Source organism: Ammospiza caudacuta, chromosome 3, assembly GCF_027887145.1.
Source record: "Ammospiza caudacuta isolate bAmmCau1 chromosome 3, bAmmCau1.pri, whole genome shotgun sequence".
NCBI classification, from domain to species: Eukaryota; Metazoa; Chordata; class Aves; order Passeriformes; family Passerellidae; genus Ammospiza; species Ammospiza caudacuta.
This window is the reverse complement of record NC_080595.1, coordinates 55359875-55378745: the sequence shown is the minus strand read 5'-3', so window position 1 is coordinate 55378745 and position 18871 is coordinate 55359875. Positions and strand designations below refer to the sequence as shown.

The 18871-nt window shown below is 42.3% G+C and overlaps 2 protein-coding genes across 3 annotated transcripts in view; both read right to left on the bottom strand.

Annotated features, from left to right (window-relative positions):
• VTA1 (vesicle trafficking 1) overlaps nucleotides 1–5891 on the bottom strand; it is a 40894-nt gene extending 35003 nt beyond the window's left edge. For both annotated transcript variants that reach the window (XM_058801029.1, XM_058801030.1), the window contains exon 1: nucleotides 5724–5891. In XM_058801029.1, the coding sequence (XP_058657012.1) occupies nucleotides 5724–5832 (109 nt within the window). In that variant the 5' untranslated portion in view covers nucleotides 5833–5891. The remainder of the gene's footprint in view (nucleotides 1–5723) is intronic.
• A 4428-nt stretch (nucleotides 5892–10319) lies between these two features.
• GJE1 (gap junction protein epsilon 1) lies at nucleotides 10320–12582 on the bottom strand. The gene is made up of 3 exons (XM_058802718.1): nucleotides 12475–12582; nucleotides 11700–11882; nucleotides 10320–11256 (listed from the first exon to the last, which is right to left on the bottom strand). The coding sequence occupies exons 1-3, from the start codon at nucleotides 12511–12513 to the stop codon at nucleotides 10861–10863; spliced, it is 618 nt and encodes a 205-aa protein (XP_058658701.1). The 5' UTR covers nucleotides 12514–12582; the 3' UTR covers nucleotides 10320–10860.
• Between the last annotated feature and the right edge of the window lie 6289 nt (nucleotides 12583–18871).

Sequence of the window (18871 nt, the reverse complement as noted above, 5' to 3'; positions counted from 1 at the left end):
GGGGAAAAGTTTAAATTGAGAAAAAGTTTTAGCTTCTACTCCTAGCAGAATCAAGACTCACAGTACACTATGAAACTGGTATTTACTTAAATATCTGACTTACACATACTAGCTTACCCTGAGTAAAGAACAGATTAAATCTATTTTTCTGTATGCCAGCTCTAATAAAAGACTTTAAAACATTTGTTGTATTAGTAGCCCACAAAACAGATCTCTGCCACCAGCAATATGAGAATATGGAAAATGTACTTTTACAAATGGACTAAATCTGAATATTTAAACTGGAAAGCTCAGGGATTTGATCATATTAGATACAGAATTCTACAAGCACATTTTTTTATGCATTTGAATTCCACAATGTCCCAGTAGAAATGAGGTTACTAATACTAAGCATGTGCTGAATCTCTCCAAATACAGCAAATACCACTTACTTTTAATTTTATTAAGACTTCCTAATTACATGCATCTTCTAAATTAATCATTCAGAATGCACCAAGATACAATAATAAGTTGAATAATTTAAAAGCTCAATTAAAATATTTGACCATTATTAGTAATTCCTATTAAGAAGGACTAATTGGATAGGTAAAGGATAAGAATTGGTAAAAAATAATGGTACTTCAGTTGCAAAATTGCACAGTAACTATATTTCCCAAATTCTTAGTCTGGCCATGAACTTCACAGTCCTTTTTTTGTAACAGTAATACTAAAAATCTCTTATAATTTGTATACAGAGAGAAGCTTGTTTCACAGGTGTCTGACTACACTTGAAAGTGACAAGTCAGTCACATTTAACAGATGGACATTTCTGTTAAAAGCTGAATGACTTTTGGTTCAAGAGGTTGGCAACTAGTGGAATAAAAGTTGTCTCTTGCTTTTCTCTCTTGCTTGATCTCACAAAATCACAATTATTAATACAAGAGTCTGGAAGCATTTCTCTGATGCTTTTCCATCTCAAGAATTAAAAACTGAAGATTTTTTTCATGCCTCTTTTATATAGATCATATCTACTGACCTTACATTATTTTTTTCTGATGTTTAGTAGACTGTAAAGCAAAAATCACCACACTTTGCTTTTTGAAAGTTACTAGAAACATAATTTCTCACATGAATTCATTGATTATCCAAACACTGTTCATGAAACATCAGTCCTTTTCTGGCAACTCACTAGCATTCTCTCAAGACTTTAGAATTAGAACATGAATGTTCAGTAAATACAGACTACCATATATTTCTGCAAAGAGATTAACAATGCAACTGGAAGGCTGAAACAACAGCCATTAATGAAAATCTTGCTCTTAACTCCAAACTTTAAGTTTTTGGAAGATACAGTTACCTCTAAAACCTTGCAATTTGTAAAAAAACCTGACAAAACAACTCATCAGTCCAACTGCTTATGCCACAGTTGGAGACAAGATTTTTTCAGTTATTACAGGCCAGAGATTTTTTTTTATCAGAGCCTGCCTCCTTGTGTCTGCAAAATAACATCTCAAAGTAGTCAAACAGTTAGACTCAAATAAGTTTTTTTAACATAAAATTTATTTTATTGACTACCCATTACATATGTGCCCTTTGCTAGGCAACCAATGTAGCATACTTTTCAGGTATTCCACTATACCTGCTAAATAAACTGACCTTTACTGAACCTGGGATAGCTACATAGTTAATGACAATGATTAACAAATAACACAAAAATGAAAAAAGTATCATATGTGGAGGAAACCATTTTAAAATAAAGTGGTAGATTACCAGAGTGCTGGACACTTACGTTAACCATTAAGTGTCTAATCTCTTTAAAAGGAGAATTATTTTGTGAGATCATGTCCTACTAAAAATTTCTAAAAAATAAACCTGATTTCTTTATTTCTCTACAGCCTGTGTTCTAGGTAGAAGAAATGTTACAACCATGTGAATTTATGGTTGCACACTGGCAGGAAAAAATATTTTAATTACTTCAATCAATTACATCCATCTACTAATAATAGATAGGGCTAAAAGGTAACAGTATACACACAGCATATAAAGCTACGGATCATAATCTGCTTTGAATCTGAATACCTAAAAAAAGAAAATTAAGAATGAAGGTTTTGTAAGGATTACACGGGATTACCAGCAACAAACCAGTTTTTAAATTTTTGCAATGTGGAAGCACCACAACAAGAAGTGTTGTGTTAGAGTGTACAAGAACATCCATGTTCAACATTTTACTTTTCATGTGGAAAATTATGTGGCAGTTGAAAAAGACAAATAATCCCTGCTGTAGCTATTTATATTGTGTAAAACAGATTAATGTTAATTAAATTACAGTTTCTGTAAATCAACATATGTCAGCAATACCAAAAAAGCAGGAGTCCTGCCTTTGCCCCCAGCCAGTGTGTCTTGTTCTTTTTCTTTGTTTGTGTGGGAACACAGCTGTTTAGGCAGCAGTGAATTGGCCTGGCTGAAAAATAGCTTATTATTGTCTTTCATCATACAATTACACCAACATTTGCTTCTAAAGCAGTCCAGGGTTGGGAAGGAGAAGCTAGAGAAAGACTACAGCATTTTCTTTAGGTGGCATTCTGATTTATGCTAGCTTACTGCTCAAAATGAATTACAACACAAGAGAAAAAAAAAAAGTCAAATAAATTATGTAATTGTCACATAAATTTCCAGCTTTAAGAGTGCACCTACAGCACCTATGATGAGAGACAAAAACATTAACAAGAGCAGTAAGGAGTTTTTCGGAAACTTTTACTGCTAAGCTATAGAAAGCAGTATTTTATGTTGCAAACACATCTTGCTAGAGTCCACTTGCATCCGATCCTCAAATTAATTTGCATTATTGTTGTTAATAACAGATTACACAGCTCTTATTATTAGACATATAAAAATGCAATTTAACTAAAATTAATATAAATTAAAACCTAGCATACATATGCCCATACTACAAACTACTGTGCCATGGCAAGATTAATAATATTGTGACTGAAGCTTTTTTCTGGGTATGACCCACTTATGGCAACATTCCAAAGCTACAAACACATCACTGTTCAGACTGATGGTTACATCCACTAGCTAACCAATGATCCTGCTCACAGAGTGGCTGCGTAAACAGCTCTGTGATGGAACGCGGCCTTTCAACAGCACAGGGTGCGCTCTGCTGTGCCTCACCAGCCCCTGCTCTGGGACACGCAGGGTGCCAGGCACAGCCCACAGCAGCTCCCGGGACACACAGGGTGCCAGGCACAGCCCACAGCAGCTCCCGGGACACACAGGGTGCCAGGCACAGCCCACAGCAGCTCCAGGGACACACAGGGTGCCAGGCACAGCCCACAGCAGCTCCAGGGACACACAGGGTGCCAGGCACAGCCCACAGCAGCTCCCGGGACACACAGGGTGCCAGGCACAGCCCACAGCAGCTCCCGGGACACACAGGGTGCCAGGCACAGCCCACAGCAGCTCCCGGGACACACAGGGTGCCAGGCACAGCCCACAGCAGCTCCCGGGACACACAGGGTGCCAGGCACAGCCCACAGCAGCTCCCGGGACACACAGGGTGCCAGGCATGCGCCTGCAGATGAGGCTGGTGGGGAGAGAACACCACATACATCTAGCACACACAGAGTTTTCCTCACTCTATTCCTTGCACACAATACATTACATAAAATGTATAGAGCTCCTCTGAAACTCATTTCACAGGCTCCACAGAGATGCTCACTTTTTTCAGTGAAGCATCTAATGAGAAGCATTACCTTAACCCTACATAAATCCACATGCCTTTCAAAACATTATCTGAAAGGAATCCTGAAATCTTTCTGTATCCCCTGCTCTACACTTCTAAAAATCTATCTTTTTAGCAAGGCTTTTACTATTCATAGCATGCTAGGAGTATATACAATACATGTTTTTGACAGTAGCAATATTAATAATTAAAACTTTGGGATTCCATGTAATTATGCCAAACCCCTGATGTTAAAAATTAATGTTTCATAAATCTTACTTTTGCTTCAAAGCCAGAACTAAATGAAGAAAAAAACCCAACTATGGGGCACGAGTACTGCCTTTTCTGCAATCCAGACAAACTCATCTACCATGGGAGGAAGTGTCATCAGTGGAACACTGGTGAAAACACATTCTTCTCCTTCGTGTATTTAAAAAAACAAAGGATCTGAGCAAGACCTAACTTGAAAAAGAGGCCTCAGTGCTTTTTACTTTACGTAATACTGCAATGAAACAGATACCTCTAGAATACAGTCTTTGCTATATTCAGTAATGAACCAGATGTGTTGAAGTACTCAGATGAAAAAAATAAAATTTTCAGACTACTTAGGACAGACAAGGCAAATGATTTACAGAAAATAGTAATTATGCAACACAGGCTTTTTTTTTCCTTCTACACTAAGATGTAAGTTACAGAATGCAAAACACAAAGAAAAGTAGAGATTCTACACTAAAGTATTTCTGGTTTAAAATAGACTTGTATTTTATCACCTACACTAATGCACGTCTTTTTCTTGTACAGCCAGACAGTGTGCTACATCTGGCAGAAAAATCCAAAGAAATAAAGAAAAACAAACAAAAAATCCCCCAGTGCAACCTGACCTAGCTGCTGCTTCCTACCACACAGTGTCACTTGTTCTCTGTTTTTCCAGCAAATAAAGAGTGAGTACCAGTGAGAACATCCAGTATTCTAGTAGGTGGCTGCCTCACTTTCCTGGCTGCACTTTTCCATGTTATCACACTATTCCTGTGTAACACATAAAAGGCAAAATTATTCTTCTGTCACTCAGATGAGCTATCTGAAACCTGAATTTCACTAACTCTTCTTCTAAATTAAGATCACCTTACAAAGAAAAACTACCAGTTCTACATCTATTTTTTATTTCATTTTTCTCGAAGACAAGCCAAGTAAATCCCTGGAATGACCTCCTATCTCAATAAAAATACCAACACTGTGATGACCCATCTTCCTTCCCTTTAAGGGTGGGCTGTCAACAACATAAACATTCATTTCTGGTGATCTGCTAGTGTTAGGCCCTTTACCAGTGTGGCTTAACTGTAACAGGAATTTAAGACTAACAGCACGCTTGTATTTCCTAATTCACTATACAAAGTCTTTTAGGAAGGCTCACAGTCCATGCTGACAACCATTAGCTTAGAAGCCATATCAACTTGAAAAATCTACATATTAATTTGCAAATTTTACAGTAAGGTTTTGCTGCGCTCATTTCAGTGAAAGAAGCAGAAAAAGAGCAAATCTCCCTTTGAGAACTCCGAGAAAGCGACAAAGCCTCACAGAAGAGAAAATGAAAACTTCTATCAGCACTAAAGATTCTCAAACTCAAAATACTTATTCAGAGTTACACAGGACCGAAGGGAGGTCTTTTCAGGAGAACGAAAACTCTGAAAACTTCTTGAATTGTATTTTTTGCCGTGCTTAACAGGACTGTCCCATCAGGACCGCTTGACACGGTGTCGCACAAGCCGGCGGCGGGGCTGCCGGGACGCGCTCCGGCCGCCGAGGGGCTGGAGCTCCGCAAGCACGGAGCGGGGGAGAGGCGGGCGCGGCTGCCGCGACCACCCCGCACCGCCCAGAGGTGGGGCTTCCCCCGGCCCGCGTCTCCGCGCATCCCGCGGGCCGCCCGCCCGCCCGGGCAGGGGAGGAGCGCTCCGCCCGGTGCAGCGGCGGCCGGGCCGGGCCGGGCCCGGCGGGACGGCGCCGCGGCCGCCTCCTCACTCACAGTAGTACGCCACCACGGGCTCGCGCTTGTCCAGCTCCTGCGCGGTCCGCAGATGGTGCTGGATGCTCTTGAGCTGTGGCGGCAGCGGGGGCAGCGCCGGGGCCGCCATGGCGCGGGGGGCGGCGGAGGCGGCGGCCGCGCTCGGCTCTCGCTCCCGGGGCTGGCGCGCGCCGCTTCCGCTTCCGGCTCGGGCGCCGCGGGCGGGCGGGCGGGCGGGCGGCGGCGCGCGGGGAGCGCCCCCTGCGGGCCAGGAGGGGGCGGGCGGGGCTGTCCGTCCGTCTGTCCGTCCATCCATCCGTCCGTCCGTCCGTCCACCACTCCACCACTCCACCACTCCACCCATTCATCCACCACTCCACCCATTCATTCGTCCGTCCTTCCGCCTGTGGGGCCCTACAGCGTAAAACGCCCCCTGCGTGGCCCCTTGGTGCTTGAAACGCGTCCCACAGCAGCCGTGAGGAAGGGCTGGGGACTTGGGGGCGGTCGGGGCTGCTCCCCGGCGCAGCCGGCCTGGCTCCGGCTGCCCAGGGCTGAGCAGTGCCCCCTCCCCGTCCCTTCTGCCTCCCTCCCTTTGGCAGGTTAGCCCAGAGAGCTGTGAACACCTGGCCTGTGCAGGTGCACCTGCAAGTAAAATCCCTTCTCAGACTGAAACTTCTCCTCCTTGGGCTGCCCCAAGGCTTGCTAAGGTCCGTGAGGCCCTTGGGGGCTGAGGTGTGCCTGTTCTTCCGGGCCTCCCCCCTTCATCCCCAAAAACTGTTGTCTGCAAAAATCGCATTAGTTACCCGGTATGCAACAAGTCAATAAATACACATTCGAGAAAGATATTGATTATTCATTTCAGAGTTGTACGAGCCTGGGTGTTTGGGGCTATTCCATAAATCAAGCGCCCCAACTATCAGCACTTTGCTATTTATACATTTCAGCACTTTGCTATTTATACATTTTAGCAAACAAGGGCTGCTTTGTTTTTTAATAAGAGAACAATAGTTCTCTTATTTAGTTTTCTGTATTCTGTTAGTTAATGATTCTCTTGCTTCTTCTGCTAATTGATGACCATGTTTATTCTTTCTTGTTTGAGTCACTGGGTTTCTTGGGTCACTTATCCATGAGCTGGTGGTGAGGATTTCCCCCTGCCAGAATTGCGTTTTACCCAGTTGTAGCTGATTGCAGCACAGTAGCTGAGTGGCCTTATTAGTTTTTCTTTATTTTGTGAGTTCTGCCAAATGGCCCTGTGGCTTGTAAATTCTGCATTCCTTGTGTCAACTACCAGTGGGCATCCTTCTTCCCGAGCTTTGTTAACCTCCCCCACGGTCTGAGATGGATGAAGGATGTCAAGCTCTAAACCTAACAAACAAAGTAAACCTGGTAAACAAGACATTTCTACTACCAAGTAATTTGTTTTTCTAACACTTGGACATCAGTTGAGCTTGCTTGTTAGCTGCTGTCTGTTTTCACAGATTAAATCTCCCTTGTTGATTAAGCTTGAAAGTATTTGAAGATTAAACATCAAAGAAAATTCCTCCTTAAGAAAATTTAACATATTCTCCATTTTGTAATACTACCATGGCCTGACTAATAGGACTGGGCTGCTTCTTGGTGGCTATCAGAAAGTCTGTCAGCTCTGGAGCATGCATCTCAGAGGATCGCCACTTCCCAGATAACTTTTTCTCAGAAGAACTGCCAGGGATTTCTAGTTTTGCAGAGAGGGGATAAGAACAGCATGAGAAATGTGAACTGTTGAAGCAAAATTGTTTTAAATTAATCTCTCAAGTTATTGCAATATAAATTTAGTGTCTCTATACTTCATTCTGATGGCATAGTTAAAACTATTTTTGCACTTCTATTAGGTAGCCCTTTTGCCAAACCTTGATCTCAAAGTGTGTGTTTGCAAAGGAAGGGAATGTCAGTGCTCCAGGGCATGAAGAAGGGTGCATGCTGGAGGGGCACAGGGTAGGAGAGGTGGTTGCATTGTCTCATTGCTGGCATGGGAGTGTGCCAGAAAGGGAACAGAAGGGAAATGATGTCTGAACAGAAGAGAGGAATCCATGAAAGCAGAGAACAAGGAGTGGTTACAGGACTGGGATGCCGTGGTGTTGTACTAGAGCCTGGCTGGCCCAGAGCAGCTATACCTTTGATGTAAATGCAATCACGTCACAATTACGGCTCTTTGTTAAGTGAGAACTGAAATGGTCATGATGTCTGACTAGAGACAAAACTGACTGCAAACACATGAGCTGGGGATTGCTTTGAATGCTATCTGTGAAAATTAGGTGGCTAGAGTATGGTGGAAAACAATGAAAAAGTCAAAGAAGCACTTACAGTGTGAACCTGATGTAAGCAACAAAAATGCTTCCTCAGTGTTCTGGGAGACAGGACTTCATGTTCACTATGTAAAGAAATGGAATTAAATCAAAGAATCCCCAGCTGTATTATAAATTCCTTTCTTAATGGCAAAAACAGAAAAAAAGGCTTCATGATCGTCTCAAATACTTGCTAAGCCTTTGAGCAAAAATCAGCTCAACACTGAGAAATGCATGAAGGCATATCAATCTCAGAGGGAGTAAGGGTGGAAGGAAGCTGATAGAAAACATTGTAAATGAGAATCAAAGTGGTGGGAGTTTGGAAGACTAAGCAAAAGAAAAGTTTATAGACACTTGAGAATACAATGAGTGCCAGGAAAACAAATGGCAAATATAGGAAAGAGAAGTGTTGACATCCATGGGGAAATGATTTCTTTACATGGATATAATATCTCCATCAGTGTGTTCCAGAAACTAATGGCAGAATGAAGCACAGAAAAACATTTGCACTAAAAGGCAATAATGCACTTTTTTTTTTTAAATTAAGGACTGAGGAATTTGACAATTTTAATTCCACAGGAAATACAGAAAAAAACCCGGTGTATCTGATTTGGAAGAAGGGAAATTTTTAATATGTTCCAGAATGTGACCAGAAAGAAAAAGGCCATGGTGGTCAGTAACCCAGCTCCTAAATCACTCTAGGCATCCTCAGACAGTCCCATGCTAGTACTTGTTCTTCAAGGCTCTTGATGCTAACAAGGACTTAAAAAACTCCTGAGGGCTTGGGGGTTTTGGCACTCTTCTGACCCTTCTGAAGTGTTTGGAAATTTACAGAAAAACAACAAGCAATGACATATTGAACACCAGGGAAAATACTGACAAGGTTGTGATTAAGTTATTTTATTATTATACAAATAACTGATGAAGTGGGATTCCAAGTGTACCGTTGGTAACAACTGTTCCTAGCACATGAAAGTACATTCTTTTTCTTAATAGTTCTATATACTGTATGTTTTTCTAAATATTTTTTTTTTACCTGAGATTACAATTTTCAATTGGAAAGAATAATTCCAGATGGATATTGACATATACAGTGAAAAATTAGACATGTATCAACCAAAGAACATGGCATATTATGTAAACAAGAAGTTAGCACAGTGATTTTTATTTCACTTGCAATGCTTGCAAATATCAAATAACTAATTTAATATTGCATAAATCTGATAGCTTTGACTGGACATTTCTTAAAGACAACATAAAACTTATTTCCATAGGGAAAAATAATATTAATGCTTTAATATAGCACATGTATTGAAATATGTAGTTTTGTTCTTGATCAGCATATTTAAAAAACCACACATCTAGCTGTAGCCCACTTTGTTTCAGACAACTCAGATTCAATCAAATCCAAGACACCTAAAACTTGCTATTCCATTTATTTAGCAGGTTTACTTTTGTGGGTGAGAATTACAAGGCTATGATAATTCAGCTGTGCTGAATCATATTTGGACTAATTAACTAACAATTGGTGGTAAAGCAGTTGGTAAGATTTTTTCCAGAATTTTCTAAATATTTCTGAAATTACCCAGATTCTGTTATCAGGATCTCAGTTTTTTATGTTTGAAAAACAGATGGAAAATTGTTGATTGTTGTTATAGCTATTTGTAGATATTTTATACGGGAAACTACCTCCTCCTTTCTTTCTGATTCTGAAATCTGTTTTCTTTCCTTTATCTCACTTCAGCACAAGGAAATCACTTCTAAATTTAATATGTTTATTGAACCTTAAGAAGAAGCTGTTGCACACAAAACCATCTGATGCCTATAAAAAGTTTAAGACCTAACCTAACCCAATACACTTACTGCATAGAATAATTTTAATATGCAGAGTTCTTTTTCACTGTTATTCTAGCAGCTTTAGTCAGAGCAAGAAAAAGTTAGATCTGACACAAACATCAGAAAATTCTATGGGCCCAATTCTGCAGTCACACACAAGCAAAACACATTGAAATCAAATAATGATTTGGCCTAGGAAAGGCTTTTCTCTAAGATTCTGTTTTGACACTTTGAAGCTGCTTATGCAAAATTGTTAAAAAGCCCTTTTCCTCCTTCAAAATGTGATCATACTATATTGGTAAAAACCTTCTACACGGTAAGCCAAAACATAATGAGGCATTGCAGTCAGCACAAAGAATACCATGCTACTCTTTCACTTTTAAAAGGAGATTCTGAGCCAGCAGGTGACAGTAGCTGAGCCTCTGCAAAGTAAGCTGGTATCCATGGATATGTTGTCACCACAGCCTAACCAGGAGCCTCTGCCCCTGGGGGCTGAGTTGCAGGTTGCATCTCAGTGGCACTTCTTGGGAAGATGCTTGAATACTTTCTGGTACCCAGAGAGTATCCATTATTATTGTTCAATTCTCAAGCCATAAGAACATGTAAAAAATTTGCAATAATTTTTCCTAGAAGGGCAATGACCTTATTAACTCAGATAGCATGTGTTCAGAAAAGCTGTGAATAGAAGAATAAATAACCATCTCCTCACACACAGGCACTCCTCTGGAGGCCGAACTACCATAGGTGGCAGGTCATGAAAATATATTGCTCTTGGAGATCTTAGTGCCTTTGACCTTGACTTGGAAACAAATATCATTCTCATAGTGTGCAAGTTTTTAGATGAGGAGTTTATGTCAAGTGGCTATTCTGCCTCGGTAATCATGAGAGTGGTTCTCTTCTGCAGCACTGCATAGAGGACAGGAGATGATTTTCTGCTGTGGTTTGAAACCATTGTTACAAAACTGCAGGTGGACAGAGCAGTAAATGAGTGCAAGCTGACATCACTGAGTTTTTAAGATACCTAGCCTTCTACATGAGATTTCAAAAATTTCAGCAACACACAAGATCACTGTAATCACAGTAAATGTGTACATTGCAATAAGAAAGATTGTCTTTTCAAAGTGCTCTGGCACCATGCACCGGGTAATGTTAAACTTTTTATCAAGTGCTCCCACATCACACATGTAGATTGCGTTCACTTTGAAACCAAAGAGCTGAATCTGAAGCCAAAAAGCCACAACTTCAAGGACAATCCTTAAGAAAACAGAGAAGATATAAAAACCAGTGTATGATGACTTTTGGAGAATATCTTCCTGTTTGATGCTCTTACAAGCAGCATAAAGGTGAAAAAAGGCTCCAGGTACCAGTACAATCACCAGCTGTAATGCCCAGAATACCTAAAATGCAGCAGAAATGTACCTGTCAGATCATTTACAACTGCTTTGGAACAGCTAAAACACATGCATCTTGGAACATTTTGCAAGTCTGTATTTAATATATATGGAATGTAGAAAAGCTTAGATGACAATAAAGGTAAAAAACAGTTAGGTTTTGGTTTGAAAAGTTTAGTTGGGTTCTGAAACATTAGTATTATTTTGAAGGACAGGAAACACAGCTCCATATTTAGTTACAGCTAAAGGGATAGTAAGAGGAAATTATTAATGAAAAAAGCTAGTGATAATTAGCCTAGTCAGTTAGTACTTATATGGAAAAATCATGCTTTAATTTTTGCAGTTAATTTGCTTTACATTGGATTTTTACCATAAAAAAAAAAAAAAAAAAAAAAAAAAACAAAAAAAAACAAAAAAAAACCAAAAAAAAACCAGAAAATGATAATTACCTGAGGAGTTATAGGTCTGAACTGGTTGTAACAGAAAAGATTAACCTCTCTCTTGTCTGGGTCACAGCTGAAATGCAAGGCCTCATTTCCATAAACAGCAAAGCCCAAAACACCAAGGAAAAACATTCGAATTGAGCCAAAAAAAAGAGTGTGGAATTGTCCAATTACTGTTGGCGGCCTGAGCTGCAAATCAGAGGGTTCATTGAACATAAAAAACAAAAATGAACAGTGTTATTGTTGGAGGTCTAGTTGCTCTTTTTCATGAAACAGAATATTTATTTTATTCTACTTGTTTTAAAGGAGACAGTTTGCCTATGAAGGGTGCAGTAGCTCTCTAACAAAATAATGTTCTTACAGCACTTTATTGTTCCTTCTAACTTTATATAAACGTTAATTTGTCTAGCACTTGCCAGTTCATTTGTTTCACTGCCTTTATCAGTATTCCGCTGCTGCAGAAGGCGCCAGACGGAGCTAAGCGCTTCGACCCAAAGGCTATTCGTTTTGCTGTTGTACTGATTCATTCACATGATGTCAGGTGATGGCAAAGCACGGACCGCCGTGCCACCATCAAACCTAACCATGCTTAGAACCATCCTTATTCCCGCAAATTAAAGTCCACTTTCCCCAAAGGGGCGACTGTCAGCCCGTTCCGGCCGCCTGCCCCGCCGAGCCCGGGCCGGGAGCGCAGGCGGGCGGGCGGCCCCTCGGGCCCGTGCGCGCTTTGGGGCCGGATCCCCGGCTCCGGTGGCGCCAGGGGCGCGCCCCGCGTACTCACACATCCCTCCGAGAAGCTCCGGATGTAGTTGGGGGACATGGCTGGGGAAGGTGCCCTGTGTGGGCGGCGGCGGCCGGAGCCGGAGCCCTCCCTGCCCCTGGCCCCGACCCCGGCCCCGGCTCGCTCCGCCCTTTGTCCCCGGGCGGGCCCCCGCGCTCGGGCCGGCAGCGGGCGCAGCAAAAGCGGGGCCGGCCGGCGCCCGCCGATAATCCCCGGGCAGCACCGTCAGCAGCGCCGGCCGCCACCGCCGCCCGCCGCGCACCTGCCCCTGTCCCTGCCCCTGTCCCTGCCCCTGTCCCTGCCCGTGCCCCTGCTCCTGCCACTGCCGCTGCCGCTGCCCCTGCCCCTGTCCCTGTCCCTGTCCCTGTCCCTGTCTCTGCTCCTGCCCCTGTCCCTGTCCCTGTCCCTGTCCCTGTCCCTGTCTCTGCTCCTGCCCCTGCCCCTGCCCCTGTCGCTGCCCCTGTCCCTGTCCCTGCCCCTGTCCCTGTCCCTGCCCCTGCCCCTGTCTCTGCTCCTGCCCCTGTCCCTGTCCCTGTCCCTGTCCCTGTCCCTGTCTCTGCTCCTGCCCCTGTCGCTGCCCCTGCCCTTATCCCTGTCCCTGCCGCTGCTCCTGCCCCTGTCGCTGCCGCTGCCCCTATCCCTGTCTCTGCTCCTGCCCCTGCCGCTGCTCCTGCCCCTATCCCTGCCCCTGCTCCTGCCCCGCCGGTTTTTCACCGCCGCGCCGGGGTACCCGCTGTAGCTAGTACGGCCCCGGAGCCGCTCCCTGCCCCGGCCTCCATCCTCGTCCCGGCTGCCGCCGGCGGGAAGAGCCGGGACCCTGCTAGCCGGAGCATCTAGAGCTTATCAACTTTATGACTAAATCCAATAGAAAAGGATGCTGCAGGACTTGGAAGCTGCCGATCCACGATTCTGAATTCAAAGAACCAGAAATTGAATGAAAACAAATAGTATTACCCACTTCAAAGTGGCTACAAATAACTTAATGGCAATAATTGCTACTAATAGTTTGCCAGCGTACTCAGTATGTGGAGTTGGAGCAGCTCCAGAAGAGCTGTGCATGCGAGTCCGTGCATGAGCCAGGCACTCCTGCTGGTAATCTGCTGCTAGGAAGTACTTCAACTCAGTAGTTTGAACCCAGTGGGAGTTCTGTGGGAAGATGGAGAGTGGAAGGATGGAGATGGGAAACCAGTAAAGGGGAAATGCTAATTTGTCATTCACTCAGTGGTATGCAGTAGTTTATTTGGCGTGCGTGGGAAGGTGAAATCAGGTCACCAAATCCAGTGAGGGGCAGTTACTCTTTTGCCTCTAAACTCAAAAGAGAGCTTCCCTTGTAACTGGCTGCAGCATAACTTCAAGCTGATGTATCAAAAAGCTTTGTTCCCTCTGTCATGTATGCTCATAGGCATGGAAACATAGGCAGAAGAGGGGAAGTGATGGAAATTGGTGTTTATTTTATTTATGGATTGAGCTCTTGCATCTCTAAGAGGTATCTCAATGACCCTATTAATGATATGGTTGAAATAACTGTTGCAAGACATCAGAACACATTTTGTAAAGGGAACCTGCCCTGCATCTACTGAAAGAAGGTGAAAAGTGCTCCAATAAGTGCATGTTATTTACTGCAGCTGCTAGTTCAGGCAGTTAATTAAATGTCTGTCTCATGGAATACTGTAGAGGTGCTGTATCGGTAGCACCCAGACTGGGTTTCCAAACGTTTTTAATGCAATCTGCTGCTCTGCTGCATAGAGAGAACGCTGAGGTTTGTGTATATCAAATGAACTAAAAGCAATAATGTCTCTCAGTGGTGTGTGATCTGCAGTAAAGTACTGTGGTTCTCAGCGTGGTGACTGACCTTGACCAAAATGCAGTGATTTTGGTTACAGTGAATAGTTTTTCAATACATATGGAACTTAATTATCGTCCAAATGCAATTCTAGTGCTCCCACAATACTATGAAATGACTAAATTAGTTCAGCATGTTTAATGTCAATAATATTTCAGTAATTTAATTATTTTAAAATGTGAAATGCCTATTGAAAATCTGCTGTTGAATGTACCTCAAAAAGTAGTTATGTATGTATTTAGTAGGATCTCTTAAAATAGAAATGTTTAAAAACACCATCGAAAAACTCAACAACTAGTTTCTAAATGGAGATAGATCTTTCAAAGCTTTTTGTCATGCTTGGTAGAGTAGAGATTATTTGCACATTAATTCATGAATGTGAACCCATAAAGTTTGGTCAGCATTTGATTCCTGTATAAATAGAAACAATATTTCAGAACACCTTTTAGGTAAAAATCTGCATGATACAAATGTTACTTTGTATCTTTTTTATTTTTAGGTGAGAATCATATGATTACTTACCTGACTGGATTGTCTAATACAAGACAATCAACAATCTACCTCAGTAACAATATAGAAACTTGAATCTCTGTCATGTGGTAAAGATGCTGAAAGAAGACTTAGCTGGCAATGCTCTGATTTTTTTATAGGAACACATAAGGAATACAGCTGCACTGAAATATAAAAAACAAATTAATTCTGGAGAGGTTGTCAGATAAACCCAATACAAACCCCATGGGTGTCTGCAGTAAGACCCCACTGAGTGTGATGAATGGGCCCACTATAAAATTGTCACTTTCTTTGAAGTGGCTCCAGTGTCATGTGAGCTCAAGCACAGGAATCCCATTATCTTCGCACTAGGAGGAACTAATAGCAATGTTTTTCTTTTGTCATGTGTGTTCAATAATGTGCTTCTGAACACCACATTAGGAAGATAATTTAGGATGGAAGTAGAGTAAGCTGGCATTGTGCAGTCCTTTTGAGTGCAGAGGGAACTCAAGCCATTCCTTGATACTTCCTTGACAGAAAATCATTATTTGTTTTGAATGTGTAGGAGCAGCTGTCTGTTAGTTCTCTATCATGGACAATGGGATGGAAGATGTTGATATCACATTTGTTTCTGAGTGAGTATGAAGCCTGGATCTTGACTCCAGTTGGGAGCTCAGTGGTGTGCTCTTTAACCTTTTAATGAGTTGAAGTCCTACTGAATGAATACAGTAAAGTAAATGGAATGTAAATGCATGCATAAAGCTACAGTTGTGCTCAGAGGGATGACCTGTATGTTTAACATTAAGCACCCAATTAATTAATTTATTAATGTGGTTAAAAGTAATGGCACCTGTTACCCTCATGCCATAAATAAAACCAGCACCATGAAAATGGTACAAAAAATTGAATTGATATCAATAAGATAAGGTTTTGTTTCCCAAAATAGAACTTGCATGAATATTGGAGAAAGCCACTCCTGCTTGCTTTCCAGCTTTGTCTAGTACTGGAAGAACATGAACTTCCATTTTGGTTTGCAGAGTTCCCTCCATCAAAATAAGAAATCTTCTTTTGAAATAACAAGAAAAAAACCTGTGAGTTACTTTAGGTTATTGTACTTTTGACTGCCTGGAAGAAGTCACTCTCTGCTACAATGCATGCCCACTTTCCAGCTGGATCTACTGGTGTAATGAGTGATATTACAAAATTTATGGAAGGTTTGGTTCCTAATGCTAGGTGTTTAAATTCAGGTAGTATTTGTTCCTTGGTTGTTGCTTTGTTCTTTTTAAAACTTGACTGACAATCAGGCCTTCAAACATGATCACTTCTAGGGCTCCATTTGAATCTGGTTTTTATTTAATGTGCAAGTACACATACTTATTTAAAGGCTACTTACTGCAGGTAGTTTTGGTGGCAGATATGCTTGGCTCTTCACGGGACTACACATGTTGTGATGTGCAAACCCGGAACTAGCCCTAGAATTATCAAGTGCCTTGAGCTGCCTAAACGTGTGAAAAGAGTGTTTTTTCCTGTCAGACCCACTTCTCGGTAGAGGGCGTTTGTGAGGTGTGTGGAGCTCCTCATTCCTACATGAACTGATTATGAATTCCTACACTTGGGAATTACTGATGAAGTTTTCCCTCTCACATTTCCAAGTTGTTGTGGTTTCTCCCCCGTGGTGTTGCACTCCATCTGTGGTGATGCGATTCTGATTGTGCCTGTGCAGTTTCTTTCCCACTGGGGAGATTCACCTGTGGCACTGTCTCCCTCACTCTTGTGCCAAGTACTGTGTCAGAGCTCCAAAATTAAATTGTCTCTTGGCTGTAATCTGAAACGACATCTAGGCATGGGTGGACTCTTGTTTGAAATGAGAATGATGAACAGTTTGTATGTGGAGATCTGAATTCTGACTGGTTTATGTCAGGGTCTGTGGATCTTCCCCACACACGCCTTTTTATCTCTGCAGGAAATTATATTCATACTGGTTGAATATGATAGCTGGTTGAATTATATTCATACTGCAGTAGAAGCATTATCTGACTGTCTGTCTTCCCTGAGCTGGAGCCACTCACTTTCTTCAAAGCTTATTTCCTTGCTGTTAGAGTTCTAAAAAACATGGAGTAGATAGAATCAAGTACTGATAAAAATCAGGAATATGTTTCCACTGAAAATGTTTCTGATTCTTCAACCTTAGGAATTCTATCCTGTGGACTAAAGGACAGATAAAATTAACTAGGATAGAAGAAATTCTCCTGGAAGGCAGCAGTAGGAGTGGTAGTGTTGTGAAACAAAAAGCAAGGGGTCTCACCTCTCTCCATGCAAACTGCACCAAGTTTATAACAATAGAAGTTTCTAAAGGCTTCTTTTGTTGATATTCATGCAAAAAGACTCAACTTCCTCTTGTCCCAAGAAAATCAGTGTTAAAGAAAAGTTGAATTTAAACTATTCTCCCAATGGGAATCATATTGTCTGTTGATATATAAACCCATTTTCAAACAAATTAGCAAAAGGACCATACTCCCAGTGTTAAACTCACAGAGTTAAAGACTTATGTTGGATCCAGCCAATGGGAACCAAAAAGAGGGATTTGGAGTGTTAACAGAAACATGACTATAGTTGATCTTAGAAAATTTCGCATGTGTTCAACAAAATAGAGGGTCACAGTGATTTTTATGTATATGTAAGCCATCAGTAAGGCTGCCTCAGAGGGAGCATAGCTGAATTTAAAACTGTGTGGAAAGAACTTGATCAGTTACAAGAATCACCTCCAGAGGAGCTCCGTGATGTTTCTGATGAGCTGCTTGGTGGTAAAGGTGAAGCATCTAGCCTGATCCTTTCTGAGGCCTAGCACTGGTTGGGTTCAAACAAATTACTCATTTATATGAATCAGTAATTTACGCAACTTTAACACATTTATATATTCAGGGACATGAGAAGAGTCACAATGATCAATGAATAGATACATAGAAGTGTAACTTTAAAGAAACATTCCTTAATTCTTTAATTCTTTTTTTTATATAATCTTAGTAAAACTTTATTTAAGAAGAAATCACTGATTTAATTCCTATACTAGACAGCATGCCATGGACAGGCCATGCACATCTGACATGCTTTGCTTCTGATATATCAGTGCTCAGATTCTCCATAAACCTGTCATAAACTCATAGAGCTTCAAGAGAACTACTGTAGTAATATGAACAAGCTAGTTCTCTACAAGCTCATGAATCCTCTCTTTTGAGAAAAAGAAATAAAGAAATTGGTCTGCAGAGCATGTTACTGGACAATGCTCGTATTCTTCTACCTAAAAATTTTATCTTGGAAAATTCAGTCCAATGGGTCTGCCTGTCTTCCAGCATATTTACTTGACTACCTACATTCATGGCTTCTGCTGGAAACAAATGGAGCTGTTTGGAAAGCCTGTACATATGCAGACACTCGGAAGTAAAAGACATTACCTCACTGAGAATCAAGAAGCATTAGAGACAAATTCTGCTCTTCAAAGAGGCAAACAAAATTCACTCTCCATTTGCAGAGTAAGTAATAGATAAAATACTTCACCTATCCCCCTTTCCATAGTCAAGACCACTGTGAAATGCAGCTTCACAAATCAAACCTTAAAACTTTAAACACAGCTGATGCCTTTGAGTAAGATCTATGCACACCCCACAGCTGGACGTCAGGAATAAAATCTCTTCTTTCTCACGCCCCTTGCTCCCTGCCACCCTGCGCTTCAAAGCACCGTGGTTTCACCTGAGTAAGACGCTGGAAGACGAGTTTCCGGAGGCGATCCTGCGTTCATGTCCGACGTGTCGGGCAGCTCTCCGGTTTGCCGGGCAGAGCCTGGCGAGGGCTGCTTCGCGGTGGGCAGCGGCGGGGAGAGCGGCTTCCCTCTCCGCTCACCACGTCGTGCCCATCGCGCTCAGCCGCTGGGGCCCGCGGGACGGCGGCGGCTCCGGGATCCGCCTCTGCCTCCCCCGCAAGATCCCCCTCGGCGGCGCGGGGCTGGGGCGAGGGCGGGGCGGGGCGGCCCCTCGCCCTACCAGGTATAAGCCGGGGCTGCCGAGTGAG

Excerpts from the sequence above, each read along its gene's own strand:
- GJE1 (XM_058802718.1), bottom strand. The coding sequence starts at position 12,513 with ATGTCCCCCAACTACATCCGGAGCTTCTCGGAGGGATGT. Across the intron at positions 11,883-12,474 it reads GGAGCTTCTCGGAGGGATGT|CTCAGGCCGCCAACAGTAAT; the intron begins GTGAGTACGCGG and ends TCTGATTTGCAG. Across the intron at positions 11,257-11,699 it reads TCAGACCTATAACTCCTCAG|GTATTCTGGGCATTACAGCT; the intron begins GTAATTATCATT and ends GCTGCATTTTAG.